The sequence below is a fragment of the Pelodiscus sinensis genome, chromosome 3, assembly GCF_052426305.1.
Source record: "Pelodiscus sinensis isolate ZL-2025 chromosome 3, ASM5242630v1, whole genome shotgun sequence".
Taxonomy (NCBI): Eukaryota; Metazoa; Chordata; order Testudines; family Trionychidae; genus Pelodiscus; species Pelodiscus sinensis.
Genome location: NC_143054.1, coordinates 12,545,838 through 12,564,610, shown reverse-complemented (window position 1 = coordinate 12,564,610; position 18,773 = coordinate 12,545,838). Strand labels below are relative to the sequence as shown.

At 45.0% G+C, this 18,773-nt stretch overlaps 1 protein-coding gene across 1 annotated transcript; it reads right to left on the bottom strand.

The window, feature by feature from the left end:
* Nucleotides 1-1,156: 1,156 nt before the first annotated feature.
* LOC102460400 (cytochrome P450 2K1-like) lies at nucleotides 1,157-16,663 on the bottom strand. Its single transcript, XM_006137029.4, has 9 exons — nucleotides 16,365-16,663; nucleotides 11,694-11,856; nucleotides 9,933-10,082; nucleotides 8,180-8,340; nucleotides 6,749-6,922; nucleotides 6,519-6,660; nucleotides 5,170-5,354; nucleotides 4,459-4,600; nucleotides 1,157-2,226 (listed from the first exon to the last, which is right to left on the bottom strand). Exons 1-9 carry the CDS (start codon nucleotides 16,548-16,550, stop codon nucleotides 2,039-2,041), a joined length of 1,491 nt encoding a protein of 496 aa, XP_006137091.3. The 5' UTR covers nucleotides 16,551-16,663; the 3' UTR covers nucleotides 1,157-2,038.
* Nucleotides 16,664-18,773: the final 2,110 nt, after the last annotated feature.

Sequence of the window (18,773 nt, the reverse complement as noted above, 5' to 3'; positions counted from 1 at the left end):
ACAGTGGCATTCTGCCAGGTATATCGGACAAACTGGACAGTCTCTACACAAAAGAATAAACGGACACAAGTCAGACACTAAAAATGGCAACATCCAAAAGCCAGTGTGGGGAGCATTTTAATCTCCCAGAGAACACTGTTTCAGACTTGCAAGTTGCCTTTCTCAGACAGAAAAACCTCAAGAAAAGACTGCATCTGTGGAAGTGAGCTCTAGCTCATGAAAGCTTATGCTCTTAATACCCGAATACATTTATTAGTCTTTAAAGTGAAACCACACTCCTTGTTGTTTTTGCTGAAGCAGTCTAATACGTCTACCTCTCTGAAACAATGAATGAATTGTTCAGGGAGGAGGATTAACCGCTGCAACAAACTACTAAAGAAGTGATGGGTTCTTCAGTTCTAGAATCCTAGGTCTGGACAAGACCTCAGGAGATCGTTGAATCCAACTCCCTGCCCAAAGCAGGACCAATCCCAACTAAATAAACCAAGCCAGGGCTTTGTCAAGCTGGGACTTAAAAACCTCTAGGAATGGAGATTCCACCGCCTCCCTAGGTAACCCATTCCAGTGCTTCACCACCCTCCTAGTGAAATAGTTTTTCCTAATATTTAATTTACACCTCGCACACTGCAACTTGAGACCATTGCTCCTTGTTTTGTATCTGTCATGACTGGGAACAGCCTCTCTCCACCCACTTTGGAAAACCCCTTGAGGTAGTTAAAGGTTGAATCCCACCTCACTCTTCTCTTTGGTAGATTAAATAAGCCCAAATCCCGCAGCCTCATGTGCTCCAGCCTCCTAATCATTTTTGTTACCCTCCCCTGGACTTTCTCAAATGCGTCCACATCTTTTCTGTAATTGGGGGTGGGGTGGGAAAAGCCGATTTGGACACAATGCTCTAGAATTTATACTCCAGGTTTTATTGAAGTAAGGACTGGAAGGGACCTCCGTAGTTCATCTAGTTCTAGTCCAGCCCCTTGTCCTCAATGTAGGACGAAGTGTTATGTTTATAAGAAGCACATAGGATCTTTTTTAGAGGATAAGGCAATATGCCACATTTATTGATATAATGATATTTATTTATATCATTTATTGATACATTTATTGATATATTGCATTTATATTTATTGATATAATGCAAGAATCAGCATTGTTTAAACAAAATACAGGACTACACCAGACTAACACGGCTACATTTCTATCACTATTCATGTATGTTTAGATATTCACATAGTCACACACACACAGTCTCTCCAATTATGATATCATTACCAATCTGAAGCTTGGATCAACCTAGTGGCCAGTTGGATGGATGGGAGAGTGGAGAGAGCTGGGTTCTGTCAGATGTGATCTGATGCTGCAGGACTGCTTGGCAGGACTAACCCAGAGAATCAAAACAAAGCAACTCATTTTTATAGTGGTTTCTCCTGGTTCAGGTCTATGGGTTTTACACACTCATGTTGTAATCAATTATTTCCTGCCAGGTGTTTCTTTAAACCCTCTGATACCCTGAAAGACTTTATCTCCAGACATAAAGAAGATAACGGTTATAGAGAAGTAGGAATGACAGAAAATGGGAGGATACACACTAAGGGGAGACAAGAGAATCCTGGTATGGGGTTGTGACCCAAAAAAACCCTTCAGTGCAATTGGCAAATGAGTTATAAACAAATTTGGGAAAGTTTGAAAATTTTGGCCTTACCCCTGCCTCAGTTTTTTTCTTGCAGGGCTTCTTTGCAGTCAGAAATAAAGTGTACTTTTAACATATCAATAAATGTTGAAATCCTCGTGCAGTTTTAGTTAAAACATTTGTTAGCTTGTCAAGGTACAAACATTGGAGACAAAAGGTATGCTAGTAAAATGAGTTATTTTGCCTGGATGCTTAAGCTATCCCCCTGAACAACATAAATTACAACATCAGGAAGACTCCAGCATAAGCTGGAGGCATGTTGCTGGCATAGGTACAACAAATGTGATTTTCTGATCAGCATAGCTATATGTGCAAAACATTGTAGTTAAACCCAGCCCAAGGCAACGGGCTCTAAAAACGTGACTCAGCACATATCTTATGAGGCATGGGGGGCGTGGTAAACCCTACGGCTGGGGTGAGGTCCAGGTCTGAAGCGGTAACTCCAGGAGGAGGATGGAAAGTGAACTTCTGCATGAGGCTTGTAAAGAAGAGAAAGAGCTCCATTTTGGCAAGAGTCTCGCCTGCACAGATTCTCCGACCTGTAATAAAATGAATCAAGGATGGAAGTGTTTCAAAAAGTATACATAACACAACAGATTTGGTTTTTAATTCTACACAAGAGTTGTAGAGTAGTGCTTAGCTTTTATGAGCTAATTCATCCTCACAACACCAGTCTCAAAGAGCAAGAGTTATCACCCCCATTTTACAGAGGGGAACATATGGCATCAAGAGGATAAGTGACCTCTGAGATCACACCAGAGGTACCAGGCAGAGGTAGGACTAGAAAGCAAAAGTTTCCCATTCCTAGTGCCTTGCGCAGTCCACCAGTCCAGAAGATCAGCCAAGTCAGCTAGTGCCCCTATGCAATGGACAGGGGCATTAACCTTATGAACAGCCTAACGCAGAGCTGGGCAAGATCTGGATCCAGCCTGCCTAATGCTTTCATCCAGCCCCTGGACTGCATCTGGCTACTTTCTATTTATACCCTGCTGCACGTGCCAACAAATTTCCAGGCAGTGGCTCAGGCAGCAGGATCCTATTTAAATGCTCCTGACTCCCGGTCATGGTGCTATCCTGGCAGAGGCCAGGGCTGCAAGTCTTAAATAGCTGCAGCAATCTCGGGAGGATGCCAGGCAACATGGCAGTGATGGGTCTGCCAGCTGCAAGACCTTTACATTGCTGCTATTTAAAGAGTGTGCAGCTCCCTGACCTTCCGCTACCACGTTGACTAGCAGGCACCTGGGTTGCTGCTGCTATTTAAAGGGCTTGTGGCTCAGGTCCTTGCTGGAGGAGCACCGTGACTGGGAGCCCTTTAAATAGCTGTAGTAACCTTGGGTGGCTGCCAGGCAATGTGATAGTGGTGAGGCTGGGCGCCGTGTATCTTTTGCTCTGTTTTTACTTCCAAGCCCCAGACAAATGGCGGGAGCGGGGAGCTAGTCTCCAGGCCTCTCCCCTTCTTGAGTGGAGGTTAGAGCCGGCCCATGACCAATACCAAACTTCATTAAGTGGCCCCTCCTTGACTACCCTTGGCTTAAAGACTGGAAATGTAGCAAGCTCTAGTCACTCAAAGGACTATTCTAACGTGCTTAAGGAATAGTAATGATAACTTTTTTCAAAACCTATTTCCTGCTCTCCTTTGGCTTGGGGTTCAAATTCCACATCCTCTAAGATTTCAGAGGGTTTGGTTCTAGATTTTGGTCCATCTTTGGAAACAGTGTAATTTTTCTCCTTAGTCCTTTTATGTCTCTTACTCAGCAGGGTTTAGAAGTACAATGGAATTAGCAAACTCAACTCACAGAGACAAGGAGTATCTAGCATTGCTCTGGAGCAGGCGTGCGCAAATACAGCCCGCGGGTCAGATCCGGCCCACCAAGCCACCGGATCCGGCCCATGGAGGCAGTGGGGAGCCCCACGAAAGCTCCCCTGCTTGCCCTGCAACCACGCACGCTGCTCAAAATCTCAGCTACTTTCTCCTTATGAGTCTGGAAGGGAGGGGGGAAGAAAAGAGGGGAAGATTCAGACGCTGGCCCCAACCCTAGCAAAGACCCAATGGCCAGTTTCTGGCCTGCAACTGGCCAATGGGAGCTGCCTGTGTGAATAACAGGCAGCCACGAAGCACAACCCTCCATTCAGTTACTCACTCAAGCACATGGCAGAGCAGGCAGAAATATTTTAAACTCTGCAAGCCTTTAGATCTGCAGGCAGGCTGGTAAGTCTCCTGGCCAGAGCCTGCCTCTGGAACCCCAGCCCCTCCCTTTCTCAACTCTTTGCCCCCCACTTCTGCCCCGCTGCTCCACATGCACCCATACTCCCTCCCAGATCTGGCACACCGATCTCTTGACCGAGATCAAAATCCCCTCCTACCCTAGGTCACATCCCAAAACCCTGTGCCCCAGTACCCTGCCATTGATCAAAACTGCCTCCTTCATCCAAACTCCCTCCCAGACTCCAGTCTCTCTCCTGTACCCCAATCCCTTACCCCATGCTCCTTTCTGCACCCAACCTCCATCCCAGATCCCACACCTCCTCTATTAATACCATGGAAGAGTGCGGCCTTTGACCACTTTTGAAAATCTTGGACTGACCCTCCATTAGCAATTATTGCCCACCTCTGCTCTAGAGTGTCTCTGTCCAGCCAACTGCAAAGCATCACCAAGAGAGGTTTGCCCAGCCCTTCCTTGAATACAAGGGCAGACAGAGTTCCAGCATGTTGTTTTAGAATGGAGTAGATAAAAGAGAAAGGTCAACTGCTGGCCTTGAAGAGAAGTTACCTGCTGAAAAAGGCATGAATGCCTCATTCTTCACAAACTTTCCATCTGTGCTGAGGAAATGCTGAGGATAAAATTCACCAGGCTTCTCCCACTGAGTCTTGTCATGTAACACAGAGGCCAGCAAGGGGATGATATAAGTACCCTGAAAATTATCACAAAATAAAAACAAAAACTGTTAGAACTTTTCCATTAAAATGTGATTTCAATCAAAACATAATTTCTTGGCAACCAAAAAAATGTGGAAAAATTCCATTTTTGGCAACATTGTCTTCAAGCCATTTTTTTTTCTGGGTTCAGCAGCTAGAAAGTTTAAAGACTGATTGGTCTGTGGATGCGAGCTGTCCAATTAAACCAAATACGCTGCCCAAAGTGGAGTGGCTGGCTTCCTGCCACATGAGCTGAAACTGACTGTGATGGATGAGAGATGCTAGGGTCTGTTGTTTGGGCAGGAGGTGGTTTCAGTGAAATCCTCACCACATGCGAAGCCCAAACGCTGACAGAGATTTCAGTCTGCTGCCAGTTCCATGATATAACGTAGATGATAGACGTTCAGTGCTGACGGTCCCCGGTTCAACCCCCAGATCACCACGGTGTCCAATTGAACGAGGTCATGTGATTTCTTATTTGGAGGAATTTAAATAATCCCTTGCTATTCTACTTTGACTGGTGAGTTTAAAAGTCCTGATAATTAAAGTACCTCTTAAAACTTACCTTAGGAATAACATAGCCATAAAGTCTAACGTCCTCCGTAGTCTCATGAGGCAAGTTCATTGGAAGGATATTAGCAAACCTCTGAATCTCATGGATGACTGCGTCTGTATATGGCATTTGTTTCCGATGCTCATAACGAAGCCGGGCAGATCCTAGAACTCTTTCAATTTCTTCATGGACTTTTTCTGAACAATTGAAAGAGAATAAAAGCAGGTGCTCAGTATATTACCATCGGGGCAACCTCTACGAGAAATTAAACAGAGAGAAGAAAACATGCAACGGATGCCTGCTAAATAATATAATCCACACTCTTTAGAAAACAAACCTCTTGTTTCTAACATGCTGCTGCTGGCAACCTTTGTTGCCAAAGCTGAAATTGAACAAACTGCAGATGGGTAATTTGGGAACTGAGATGAGCATATCTCTTCTAGACAGGGTAGCCAATTGAGTGGAGAGAAGGTACAGTCTCGGTGCAAAGGGTAGATCTTTAGCCTTTAGGGCTTGATCCTGTGAGGTGCTAAACATCCCTTTATTCCACTGACTAATGAGAGCTGAGTATGTTCCATATCTGCTGAGGTCACTCTTGATGTTTGCAATACACTGTGGTCCCTTCCATCTGGAGTGCAGCCCAGGGTTTAGGGAGATGCTGTGTGGGGAGGGCAGCAGAGAATGATTTAATCAGAGAACTAAATGATTAAGGAAAACTGAGTGGCCCTCCCTGAGTCCAGCAGCCTCAATAAGGGTATGTCTACACTAGCCCCCTAGTTCAAACTAGGGAGGCTAATGTAGGCATTCAAAGTTGCAAATCAAGCCCAGGATTTAAATATTCCGCGCTTGATTTGCATCTTCCCGGCCGGTTGTCATTTTTATTTTGAAATTTACAAGTCCGAACTAACTGCCTGCGTCTATACGCGGCAGGGACCCGGTAGTTCGAATTAAAGCCCTAAATCAAACTACCTGTTAAATTCGAAATACCGGGCCCCTGCCGTGTGTAGGGCAGTTAGTCCGGATTTGTAAATTTAAAAAATGACAACTTGCTGGGAGGATGCAAATCAAGCGAGGGCTATTTAAATCCCGGGCTTGATTTGTAACTTTGAAAGCCTACATTAGCCTCCCTAGTTCGAGCTAGGGGGCTAGTGTAGACATATCCTAAGGGATTCCCTTTACAAGTGTAGTATCTTTTACTTTCATGACAGCCGATCTGTCTGCTCTCCATGCTAAGGGAACAACACCAAGCCAGAGGTCTTACATTTGACACCTGTGGAGTTTGTATATGCGTGAAGACAGTCTGTACATGTGGAGCAGAGCAAAAGACATGATGAATAGTCAGAAGGGCTCCAAAATCTTACTCTGAATGTCTGGGTATTTCATCATAAGCAGAAGGCCCCAGCGGAGTGTGGTGGAAGTTGTTTCCGTACCAGCCATGAACAGATTACACACCAGACTTTGCAAATTCTCATTTTTGAAATGGGAATCGGGATTAGATTTTTCCTGCAAATACAACATTCTGTTAGTGTTTAAGGAATATTTGTAATCAGGGAATATCTACATTAACCACCTCTTCCTTTCCCATTGTAACCTGCTGCTGTTTGACGAGAAAGGCATCGATAAAACTTCTCTGGTCATTGGCATCCAATTGCTTCAGGTATTCGACGAATGTCTGCTGAATAAAGGAGTAGAGTTCTTCAAGGTTTTTGAAGACAGTCTTGTGATTTCCTGGTAGGAATTCAAGAGCAGGAAACGTATTGAACAGCTAAAGGAAGGGAATATAGCACAGTTAGCAAATAGGGAATGCAGATTATAATGGTTAACAAATCATTCCTGATCAACATGTGACTTTTTAGCAGTATGTATTGAGGTGATAAATCATAGACTCATAGAACACTAGATCTGGAAGCGACCTTGAGAGGTCAACGAGTCCATGGTAGGACCCACTACCATCTAAACCATCCCTGATAGATGTCTGTCTAACATGCTCTTAAATATCTCCAGAAATGGAGATTCCACAACCTCCCTAGGCAACTTATTCCAGCATTTAACTACTCTGACAGTTAGGAAGTTTTTCCTAATGTCCAACCCAAACCTCCCTTGCTGCAATTTAAGCCCATTGCTTCTTGTCCTATCTTCAGAGGCCAAGGAGAACAATTTTTCTCCTTCCTCCTTGTGACACCCTTTTAGATACCTTGTAAATTTTGGGGCTTGATTTTATAAGCCTTTCACATGGAAAACTGCCATTGGGGTCAATGAAACAACTCTTTGAAGTAACTTCCTCTTTCATATGGAGACAACAACTATATTTCTATGTGCCAATAGGTAAGCCTGCTAGACTCCTAGGGTGTGTTTATAACCTTTTCACCATAACATTTTATGCTGTTGCTACCACTGGTGCTGCTGTGCTGATGATAGAAATAATGGGAGAGCTGCTGTAGACCAGTCACTGGCCTTTTAATAACCGTGTCAATTGAGATGGTTTTAGAAAGGATATAACTCTGGTGCTTAAGGTACAAGCCAGTCAGTTATCTGAGGGCGGGAAAATTTATGGGTAGGATTTCTCATGGGCAGGTTATTACATAGTTGCCTGCCATAAGGGTTTCTTGCTTTTTCTTCTGGATCATATGGTGCTGCTTCCTGTTAGAGAGATTAGAGCGGCTCAGGAAGTTTTAGATTAAAATGTTTGATCAGAACATTCAAATTCACTAAAATTAGGACTTTTCAAAGAAGCATACTGTTTTGATGACGTTTTCAATAGGAAAGGTTTTGTAGCTCCAGGATGGATTTTTTGCTCAAATTTGAAAGGGATGGAGAGAAAAAAACAATTTCCTGCAAGAGCCAATAGCCCTGAATTTAGGGCATTCATGCAGGATATGAGACACCTAGTTTCAAAGGACTGCCTGGCCTGATTGTCCCAACACCTGAACTGAGTGCTCCAATCACCACACTATTGGACAATCTGGGATTAGGATTTCTCTCTGGGAAATATTCTAAAATCCCAAATATGTACTAACATTACCATAACTGCGGGACTCCCACCAAGCTGGAAATTTTCAATAGTTAAATGGATAAGATGCAGAAACTTAGGATCCTTATAATCAAATCGGTGTCCGAGCATTATCGACACAATGACGTTGGAAACAGCAACATTCATCATCTCAGTGGTGTCAAAGGGGCTTCCTGAAAAACATTGAGTGGCAACATCCATTATTTTGTTGGTATCTAATAGGTTTTTTACTTGAAACCACAGAATCAACAACTCTCTCCAGACCCCTTTTGGCATGACTTGCATTCCTTGACACAATCATAGAATCATAGAACCATAGAGCTGGAAGAGACCTCAGAAGGTCATCAAGTCCAGCCCCCTGCTCTAGGCAGGACCAATACCAACTAAGTCAACCCGGCCAGAGCTTTGTCAAGCCGAGACTTAAACACCTCTAGGGATGGAGATGCCACTACTTCCCTAGGTAACCCATTCCAGTACTTCACTCCCCTCCTAGTGAAATAGTTTTTCCTAACATCCAACCTAGATCTCTCCCACCACAACTTGAGACCATTGCTCCTTGTTCTTCCATCTACCACCCCTGAGAACAGCCTTTCTCCATCCTCTTTGGAACCTCCCTTCAGGAAGTTGAAGGCTGCTATCAAATCCCCCCTCACTCTTTGCTTCTGCAGACTAAACAGACTCAACTCCCTCAGCCTCTCCTTATAAGTCATATGCTCCAGCCCCCTAATCATTTTGGTTGCCCTCCGCTGGACCCTCTCCAATGCGTCCACATCCTTTTTGTAGTGGGGGGCCCAGAACTGGACACAATACTCCAGATGTGGCCTCACCAGAGCCGAATAAACGGGAATAATCACTTCTCTGGATCTGCTGGCAATGCTCCTCTTAATGCAAAGGGTAGGGAACAGCGGAAGGGAACAGTCTCTGGGCTTCTTTAAGTAGAGGCAATGTTTAGCGCAGAGCAGGAAGACTCCTTAAACCTTTCTCTTGTGTGAGATCCTCAGGTCAAACTTCCGTAAGAGTCAATCTGAGATTTGTCTTAACAAGGAACTGGCCCGTTATTATTAGGCTAATCCTTTCCGCGTCTTCCCTTCCTACTCCTTACACAGCCACCAATGTGCTCCAAGTGGCTCAGCCTCCTTCCCGAAGGGTATGTCTACACTACCCTCCTAGTTCGAACTAGAAGGGTAATGTAGGCATACCGCACTTGCAAATGAAGCCCGGGATTTGAATTTCCTGGGCTTCATTTGCATAAGCAGGGAGCCGCCATTTTTGAAACCCCACTGGTTCAAACCCCGTGCAGCGCGGCTACACGGGGCATGAACTAGGTAGTTCGAACTAGGCTTCCTAGTTCGAACTACCGTTACTCCTCATTTCACGAGGAGTAACGGTAGTTCGAACTAGGAAGCCTAGTTCGAACTACCTAGTTCGTGCCCCATGTAGCCACGCTGCACGGGGTTCAAACCAGCAGGGTTTTAAAAATGGCGGCTCCCCGCTTATGCAAATGAAGCCCAGGAAATTCAAATCCCAGGCCTCATTTGCAAGTGCGGTATGCCTACATTACCCCGCTAGTTCGAACTAGCAGGGTAGTGTAGACATACCCTAAGTTCGGACTAGTTGGAATCAAGGTAAAAGAGTCAGGGCTGAGTTAGTTTCCAAGTGGGGCGACTTTATGAGCATGGCAAAAAGAAAGCTTCCCATGCCCGAATGTGTTGAGAGACTTTGCATGATCACCAGTGTCTCACTGCAAAGCTCAACACGTGCTCACCTTCATGGGATTCAAATTCCTGTATCAGATAATCACATTCTTCCAGGATTTTGTCTTCAATGGTTCTTTTGCCCATCCCGAAATCCCGGAGGGTCGTGAGAGTGAATCGTCTCATCGCTTTCCAGTTTTCACCGTGAGCAAAAATAATACCTGACATGCAAAAGAACCCCCAACCAAACACAAGCTTCAGTTAATTGTATTTTTATAGTGAAAACAACTAAAGTTAAGTGTCCATTATGCTCAGCTTTCCAAATGCCAAGGCTACCATTTCAGAGCTGTCTATGGCAAGTAGTGATTAATCATGCATATTGGATAACTATTACAGAGGTTGGTTTGGTTTCAATGTTACATGGTCATGCACTGAGTTATGTGTCTAGCTAAGACCTGTGTGTACTTAACCCTGCCTTCATGCTGTAAGTGGGTGTTGGACTAGATGACCTCAGAATTTCTTTCATCCCTAACACCGACAGGTTTCAGGTCTTAAATCCAAACTTCAGGTTCCACTTCAATCTTGCCAAACTCTGTAGGTACCTGAACTTTTCAGGGTAAACATTCCCCCAGATCCTACCTTTGGGCCTCATTCTAGGCATCTGGACACCTGTCTCCTGCCTAAGCCTTAGAGCAATCCATGGCCCAGAGTATTCACTTGCCTGTCTCACATGTTGAGCCCAGTGAAAGTGGCAGAGGTAGGGTTAGTGGTAAGCACCATGTAACTTTTACCCCAGTAGTTCCAATGTTTACATGGGATATGCAAGACCTGTCAGAAGTAAATGTTTGCCTGCAAGTCAGTGTCTTTTGGCACTAGAACTGCTAGCACTAAGAAAAGCACATGAAGTAGGTAAATACATTCCATGAGAACAGTAGAAAAACAACCAGTGAAGTACAAGGAAAGGTATCAAATGTGTTATTAATGTGAAAAATAAATTGCCATTAGTGTGTATAATAAATTGTTCAGTTCTGTCTATAAACATTGGGGTACTTCAACTTAACACTTCGGCCAGCCTAGCGAGCAATAGTAAAATCCATACTATTAATTAGTGTCCACTGCCCTGGGTACAAATACGCAGGGGATCAACTATTAATGTGCTTCATTCAACAATAAACATAACACGGATGCCTTTGTGTCTTATCTGAGTCTGTGATTGTTGGAGGTTCTGGTAAAGTCTATTATGATAGCTATCCATGCAAAGCTGGCTCAATATACTAAGACCATACATAAACACGCGGCCAAACATTTATCATCACTGACAGAGCAGAAAATCTGTTAAAATGCCACACCAGTAAATCCAGTATCGCTGTCCTGAACTACTACACCAGTTTTCTTTTTCTTTAAGACTTTTTGTAACTGTCATGACATTCATAGGTTTTGGGCAGTGTTTCCAGACTGATACCTGCAAAAAGTAGGAGATAGTTGCTTCCAGGTCTTCCATCTCCTTACTCTTCATCTCAGATTTTGTTTTTTTGTTTTTTTTAATTGCATATTCTATGTCTCTGTCTTTCACCCATAGGCAGTAATGAATTTACTCCATCTGTTGAATAAAGACTGTTTGGATGTAACATTTTTGCATGGACTCCCCAGTCTGTTGTGCTTATCTTTGCCAGCAACAAAACTTCATGAAAGTATACAAGTCAATATGTATGCTCTCCAATTTGCTCCACTTTCTCATCCCTGTCAAACAGATCCCTGATAGAAGAAGAATGTTTCTAGTGCTTGGAGCAAAGAACTATCTTATAATTAGGTAAGAGAGAAAGAAATCTTACCATGTCCTTTTGCTAACTTTTCAAATATTGGGATTTTGGGCCTTTCTGCAAATGCATCTGCCTGGTTCACAAGAGCCTCCTTCACCATCTTATATCCTGACAGCACCACCATTTTCTTTGGTCCCATCTGAATGCTGAAGACTGGGCCATATTTCTCAGACAGCTTAATCAGAGGGAGAGTAAAAAAACATTAGCTGTTTTGTTATAACACCACTCTAACAGTTTCCATGCTGTTAGACCAACTGGAAGGTGTCAATTTGATTTTAAAGCACACGAGCAAGAGCTATTTTTTTCTCTTCTGCCTGCACAGAAGAACATAAGAACGGCCATACTGGGTTAGACCAATGGTCCATCTAGCCCAATACCTGTCTGATGGACAGTGGCCAATACCAAATGCCCCAGAGGGAGGGAACACAACAGGTAATCCTCGTGTGATCCCTCCCCGGTCACTGAATAAACAAGTGCCACCGCTCCCCACAGCTTCATGCAGATTGTATCCCTCCTCCCCACACCACTGTGAGGCTCTTATGGCTAAGGGGCTTAGCGATTTCCACCACTTCAACTGGAGCCTGGGGAGTTCCTTCCCCTCCCTCCCATGGCTCCTCAGGGGGCCTAGCGATGCCCTCCTTCCATTACCCCTTGCGCTGCTTCACCCAGGGCCTGGAGATTCCCTCCCAGCACTCTGGAGCAACTCAAGGTGCACTGGGGATTCCCCCTGGGGATGGATTCCCCCCCCTCCACTCCTTACAGGGCCTGGGGATTCCCTCCTCCCGCAGGCTGGGGTTTCCCTGTGTTCCCAACTCCTTACGGAGTCCAGGGATTCTCCTTCCCTAATTCCTACCTTCTTACTGGAACTCTGGGCCTCCCTGGGGCCGCAGCTGCAGCAGCTGGGGGCTCCTCTCTGCCCTGTCTGGCAGCAGAGACTCTCTGCTGGCCACAGCTGCATTTGCAGCATGGGCCAGGGAGAAGCCCTGCAGCAACGTGGCACACAAGCTCTTACCGCGGCTCCCCCAACATGCACCGCCATCTCTGCCACTGCTGCCAGCGCCAGGCACCTGCCCCTACCTCACCAGCGTGCCACCCCTCCCCTATACAGTTACACGGACCAGGGAGGCCAAGGAGAGCTGCCCCCAACTAAACCTTTGCATCCCTATGTGCCTCAGGCAGCCCCTGCCAGCGCCTTGGCTCCCATCTCCACATCGGAGCAATGCCATGTTAAATCTGCTAGTAAGCCTCATGTAATGATGTGCTTATAAGTTCTGTCTGCTTCTATTTCACCCCACCTCTCATGATTAGCATAATTAATGCTTGTTGTTAGCATTCCAAACTCAGCGGGGTCTCTTGTCTGTGTTACAGACTTTTGGTAGCCATGTCATCCTTTGTCTGGACTGCTCTGGAAAACTATGTGGCGTGAGAGAAGAATGCGTATGAAAGTCATCACAAGCTCCAGAGGGTCAAAAAGACACAAGACACTTGGAGATGATCAATGAGTATCCACTGTGCCCGAGGCCGAACGAATTGGCAGAACAGAGACAGGAGACAGGCAGACAGTCCCAAAGATGAGACCACAAACGAAAGATAACGAAGCCCAACCATAAACCGGAAGGATAACTGAGGGTTCAGTCTTACTTGGCCAGTAAGATTGACTCGAGCCCTGATAGACTGGTAACTATAAATAATCTGCAGGATGAGTGCGTGTAAATGCATATGCTGAATTTCATACTGCATTGTTAATAAACAGGGCCTATTGCCTTTTCCCCTCAGAAAGATCCCATATGCTTCTTATGCTTAACACGTGTCCACACGGCAACTACACAGCACCTTCATGTGAGGGTGGGTAAACCCAGCGGGGCTTATCCCCAGCAATGGCTCACCTGCTCCTACTGCAGGCAGGGGGCTTACATGAGGTAGGGGGCCATGGCAGATGGGATAAATGCACCCTCAGCCTGGCCTCTTCCTGCCCACCCCCTGGATCAGCCTGTATTGCAAATATTGTTAATTATTATCAGGGCTCAACAAATCACTGAATCTACTCATCTGTGGCAAGTAGCTTTCAGCCGCTTGCCCCTGTTGCATAAAAAAGCCTCCTCCTGAGCTTACTTGATTTATGTACATGGATTTTCTGAAACTACACCAAACTGTAAGGTCAAAGGTTTTAAACTGTAACTCATTGTGATCTTTGTCAAACTTTGTAATCTATGTAATTCTCAAACTTACTGTAAACTGAAACTTTGTAATCTTTGTAACATGCAGCCACCTTGCCTGTAACTTTCCCTAAGCTGCATTCTCCCCTGAGTGAATGAAGAGAAAGTGTGAGTGTGAGTGTGTTTGAAGAAGGCTTGGAACAATGGACCACATGGCAATGAGTCATCGCAGTAGGGGCATGCTCCCTGCTGGATAAAGAGAAGTCTGGGCATGCTCCCTGATGACAAGGTGAATGAGTCACAGGAGCCATTCAGACACTATATAAAGAGAAGGAGCACATGTGAGACTCTCTTTTTCCTTCCACTGATCCTGAGAAGCTCCCCTTCAGTGTCTTTCCTCCTGACCAGCTTCCCCAGCCATGATGAGCAGACAGACCCTCCTGGATCCACATGCCTTGGCTCCTTCTGCAACCTATATGTCTGTGTAAATGTGTGATTGCCTGAGGGCAGGAATGAATGGGTGTGAATGAGTGAATGAATGGAGGGGTGTGTGCTTGCTTGCTTGTCTGTATGCGTGTGTGTGAGAGAGAGTTCTGTCTTCTTTAGCTTAAACTTTTGGTGGCTGCTTTCTCCTCTTTCATTCTGTTTAGTGGAAATAAACCCATACTAGTGTAACCCTGGGTGGTCTCAAGTGAGAATATTTTTGGGGTAATAGCCCCATTCACCGGTGGCACGTGATTTTACAATGAGGGTCTTGCACAGGCGCAATGCGTGGCTCGCGAGTAGATTTCGCCACCGTTTGTCAAGCCCTGATTATTATCACTAATGAACTTTTCTGTCCCATTCTCTCTGATCCGTGACGGGATTACGCAGTGCTGCTTTAAGATGATCAGCACAGATCAAAGTCCTAGATAGGCTGAATAAATATACAAACAAATTCCAGAATGAAGGGCCTGATCGCAGATTCACTGAAGTCAATGGGAAGTCAGCAATTAGTCCCTGATGGTAGGGATACACTGCATACTTATCTTGAAATAAACGAATCCTGAATAGTTATACCGAAATAGTTCATTTTGAAATAGCACGTCTGTGCTGCTGGGAAGCTTCAAAATTTGTCTGAGGCTGACTCTGATATAGAGCCCAAGGAGACACTGGAGAGGAACAACTTAGAATGGCCCTGGTGAGGGGCTATTGGGAAAATAGCAACAGTAGAGTGTCTACACACGCCTTTTTTCAAAGTAGCTATTTCGGAATAAGTGTTATTCCTTGTAGAATGAAGTTTACAGAAGTTGGAATAAGCCATCTGTTATTTTGAAATTATTTCAAAATAACGGAACGGCTGTGTAGATGCTCTCGTAGTTATTTCAAAATAACAGTGAAGTGTAGATGCACACTAACTGACTATCTACTTCAGGGGTGGGAAACCTTTTTTAGGCCAGGGACCACTGACCCACAGAAAAATCAGTCAGGGGCCATACATAAGTGAGAAGCAAAAAAATACCAAATAAACTCTCACTGACATTTGGGGCGTCAGCATGTAGTCGACTGCACAATTAACCAACAAGCCTGGGTTTATCAGTTAATCTTGGTGACTAAACATAATTCCCATCCCTACTTGCTGCCTCTGTATCTAAGGAGGGGACAACAGGCAGAAGCCAATGCCCAAGGGAACTGCCTGAAAAGCAGAGGCAGCGGGGTTGGAGGGCAGGGAAGGCTGCTGGGAGGTACATGGCGGGCCCAGGCTTGCTGTGGACAAAGGCTGCTCCGTGGGGTGCTGGCACAGCCTCCCTCCATGGGGACAGATGGGCTGCTGCTGCCCCCCACTGCTGATAGAGAGGCAACAGTGCAAGATAGCAGGGGCTCCCTGGGAGTGGGGCCAGGAGCACAGTGGCTGCTGCCCCACACCCAGGGACTATCAAATAGTTGTGTAACCACTACAGTTTGATATGGTTACCTGGCTATTCAGTTGCATTCTATCTTACCCCCAACTGAGAAGGAGAAAGACGCTCTCCACATTCCCCTTGCTCACCAGAGCCCAGGGGGGCCCAAGCTAGTAGATTCTGTGTGCTCCAGCCCCACAGTAGGGTGGCAGCGGTGCTGGAGTGCCAGCACAAACTCCTCAGTGCTAGAGGGGAGGGGTTTGAGCCCTGAGCCTCGGGGGTCAGATCCTTGTAAGTCAGAGGCTGCATCTGTGACTGGCTTGCACAGGTTGAGTGACAGCAGATGACCAGCACAGATCAAAGTTCTGGACAGGCTGAATAAACATACATACAAATTCCAGAATGAAGGGACTGATCACAGATCCACTGAAGTCAATGGTAAATCAATGGTTTGTCCCTAACTGACTCACTAACACATAAGCTGTGCTATCCTCGCTTTGTCTGCATTAGGGGTTTCCCCTCCCAGTATGCAGGACCACTAAAACTGGGGATTCCTACATTTTGCTTAGCTTGCATTCCTCCCTTTGCCGTTTGCAACGGTGAGATCGAGGACAGCCTGCCCAGTCCACCTCATCTGAAAGTGTTACCTCAAGCAAAGTTCGGTACGGTCTCTTCAGGTCCAGCTGGTGTAGATTTCCAAGGACAGGTAGAGGTCTCGGTCCTGGGGGGTAATTGAGGCAGGTTCTCTTACTCCACCCCCTTCTCACAGTGAAAATAGAAACAAAAGTGATGGCAAACAGCAGCAGTAAGACAACTGGATCTGTCAGAGTCATTTTTTGGTGATAGGTATCGTGCTAGGAAGAAATTTGGAGGGAAAAAAGTAAGAATGCAATGTAAAGCAGCTGTGTCTGCAAAATGAGTGATCAGTTTTGGTTAAATGATTGTTTGCTAGAGGTTTTATCTCCTCTGCCTATCCCATGATGCCTTGCTTAACCCCATAATTGCCAGTAAAAAACCATTCGGTATGAAAAGGTTCTCCGTAGCTCCTCCCTGTGAAAAGCCTGGTAGATGGAATGTCTGGACAATCTGAATTACTAGGATTATCTTGGTTCTAGTGTAACTGGGGTTTGAATAGAACACTGGGACATACCTGGTTGTATGTCACCTCCCTTTCTGCTGGCTGCCATTTGACTGTCAATCTTGGTGACAGTAATTGTTCACATATCAGCTTTAATGAAAGATAGTGATCATGGGGAGTGGTGAGCTATGTGGGATAATATTGGGACCATTCTCTCAAGTTGGCTTAGAAATGATTCTTGCTCTAGAGTTACCACCAGCTAGGGAAAAAATTAAGGCACTTCTGCCCCATTTTTGTGTAAAGCAATTTGGCTAATTTACATATTGGAAAATAATTTGTGTACATCCAAAACAGTCATCTTTAAAAACATGTGGGAGTGGATTTAATGCTCATGTAGGAATCAGTCTATTTCAACCTTGCGGGGGGAGGAGGGAGAGGGAGGAGTATAATGCTCTCCCACACACATTCTGCCCCTTCCTCTTCATGCTTTCCACCCTTTTGTGCATCTCTAACCTGTGAGGTGGCCGGAGAAATCCTATTGTCACTGAGCTGAAAGGCTGAGAGCAGCAAGGAAAAGAGAAGAGAGAACATTATTAAAAGGATATTGAAACATTGGAGAAGGTACAGAAAGGAGCTGTAAAAATCATTCAAGGGCTGGAGAAAATGTCATACTGTGCGCAACTAAAGAGCTCAATTTGTTTATCAAAAAGAAAATTGTGAGGGGACTTGATTATAGTGTACAAGTATCTTCATGAGGAGAAAGAAAATACAGCATATGCAAGGTCTTGTTATTCTACCGGAGGAAAGCATAACAAGAACCCATGGCTAGAAGCTGGATCCAGACAAACTCAAATTAGAAATAATGCATAAACTTTGCTCAGGGTATATCTAGACTACATGTTTGTCAGAAAAAGCTACGCAAAATGCACTCCGCATTTTGTGTAGGTTTTTCCGATACTTTTGTCGGAAAAGGCTTTTCTGACATTTGGACCATCTAGACTGGGCCAAATGTTGGAAAAAAACTCTCTTTTGAAAGCCCCCTTCTTCCTCATTGAATGAGGAATATAGGGGTTCCAAAAGAGCGTGTTTGCTCTTCCGTTAAAAAAAAGTGGAAGAGCAAACTTGTTCCCTAGACGCAGCGGAGTTTTTTCGGGATACATCCCGAAAACCCCCGCAGTATAGCCGTACCCACAGTAAGGAGAAGTAACCACTGCAACAGACTACGAAGGGAAATGATGGTTTCTTCAACTCTAGATATCTGCAGATCTAGACTGGGTGCCTTTCTGAAAGTTACGCTTTTATCAAACACAGTGGCTAGGTCTAGACTGGCATGATTTTCCGGAAAAGTTTTCCGTTAAAAGCATTTTCGGAAAAGCACGTCTAGATTGGCATGGATGCTTTTCCGCAAAAGCACTTTTTGCGGAAACGCGTCCATGGCCAATCTAGACGCGCTTTTGCGCAAAAAAGCCCCAATCGCCATTTTCGCGATCGGGGCTTTTCTGCGGAAAACAAATCTCAGCTGTCTACACTGGCCCTTTTGCACAAAAGTTTTGTGCAAAAGGGACTTTTGCCCGAACAGGAGCAGCATAGTATTTCTGCAAAAAGCACTGATTTCTTACAGTAGGAAGTCAGTGCTTTTGCGGAAATTCAAGTGGCCAGTGTAGACAGCTGGCTAGTTTTTCTGGAAAAGCACCTGATTTTCTGGAAAAACTGGCCAGTCTAGACATAGCCAGTCTGTGCTCAAAATAGGGGTAAACAGAGTGAAATTTAAGGGTCTGTGATCTACAGATCACATTAGATGTTCTATGTTTATGTTTGGCCTTAAACTCTGTGACTCTATGAACAGTGTGTTAAGTTACCTTGCCATAAAATGGTGGTTCACACAAACTGGAAGCTTAAGCAAACCATGTAACTGTGGCTCTTTGATAAAGATCCTATGTGTGCCAAATTCAAAACTAATGGTGACTAAACCATTAGA

What these genes read in the sequence shown, in the direction of transcription:
- LOC102460400 (XM_006137029.4), bottom strand. Translation starts at nt 16,550, where the DNA reads ATGACTCTGACAGATCCAGTTGTCTTACTGCTGCTGTTTGCCATCACT. An exon ending in GGAATTTGAATCCCATGAAG is followed by an intron (nt 8,341 to 9,932) that starts GTGAGCACGTGT and finishes AATGTTTTTCAG; the next exon opens with GAAGCCCCTTTGACACCACT. An exon ending in ATTCATGCCTTTTTCAGCAG is followed by an intron (nt 2,227 to 4,458) that starts GTAACTTCTCTT and finishes ATTTTATTACAG; the next exon opens with GTCGGAGAATCTGTGCAGGC.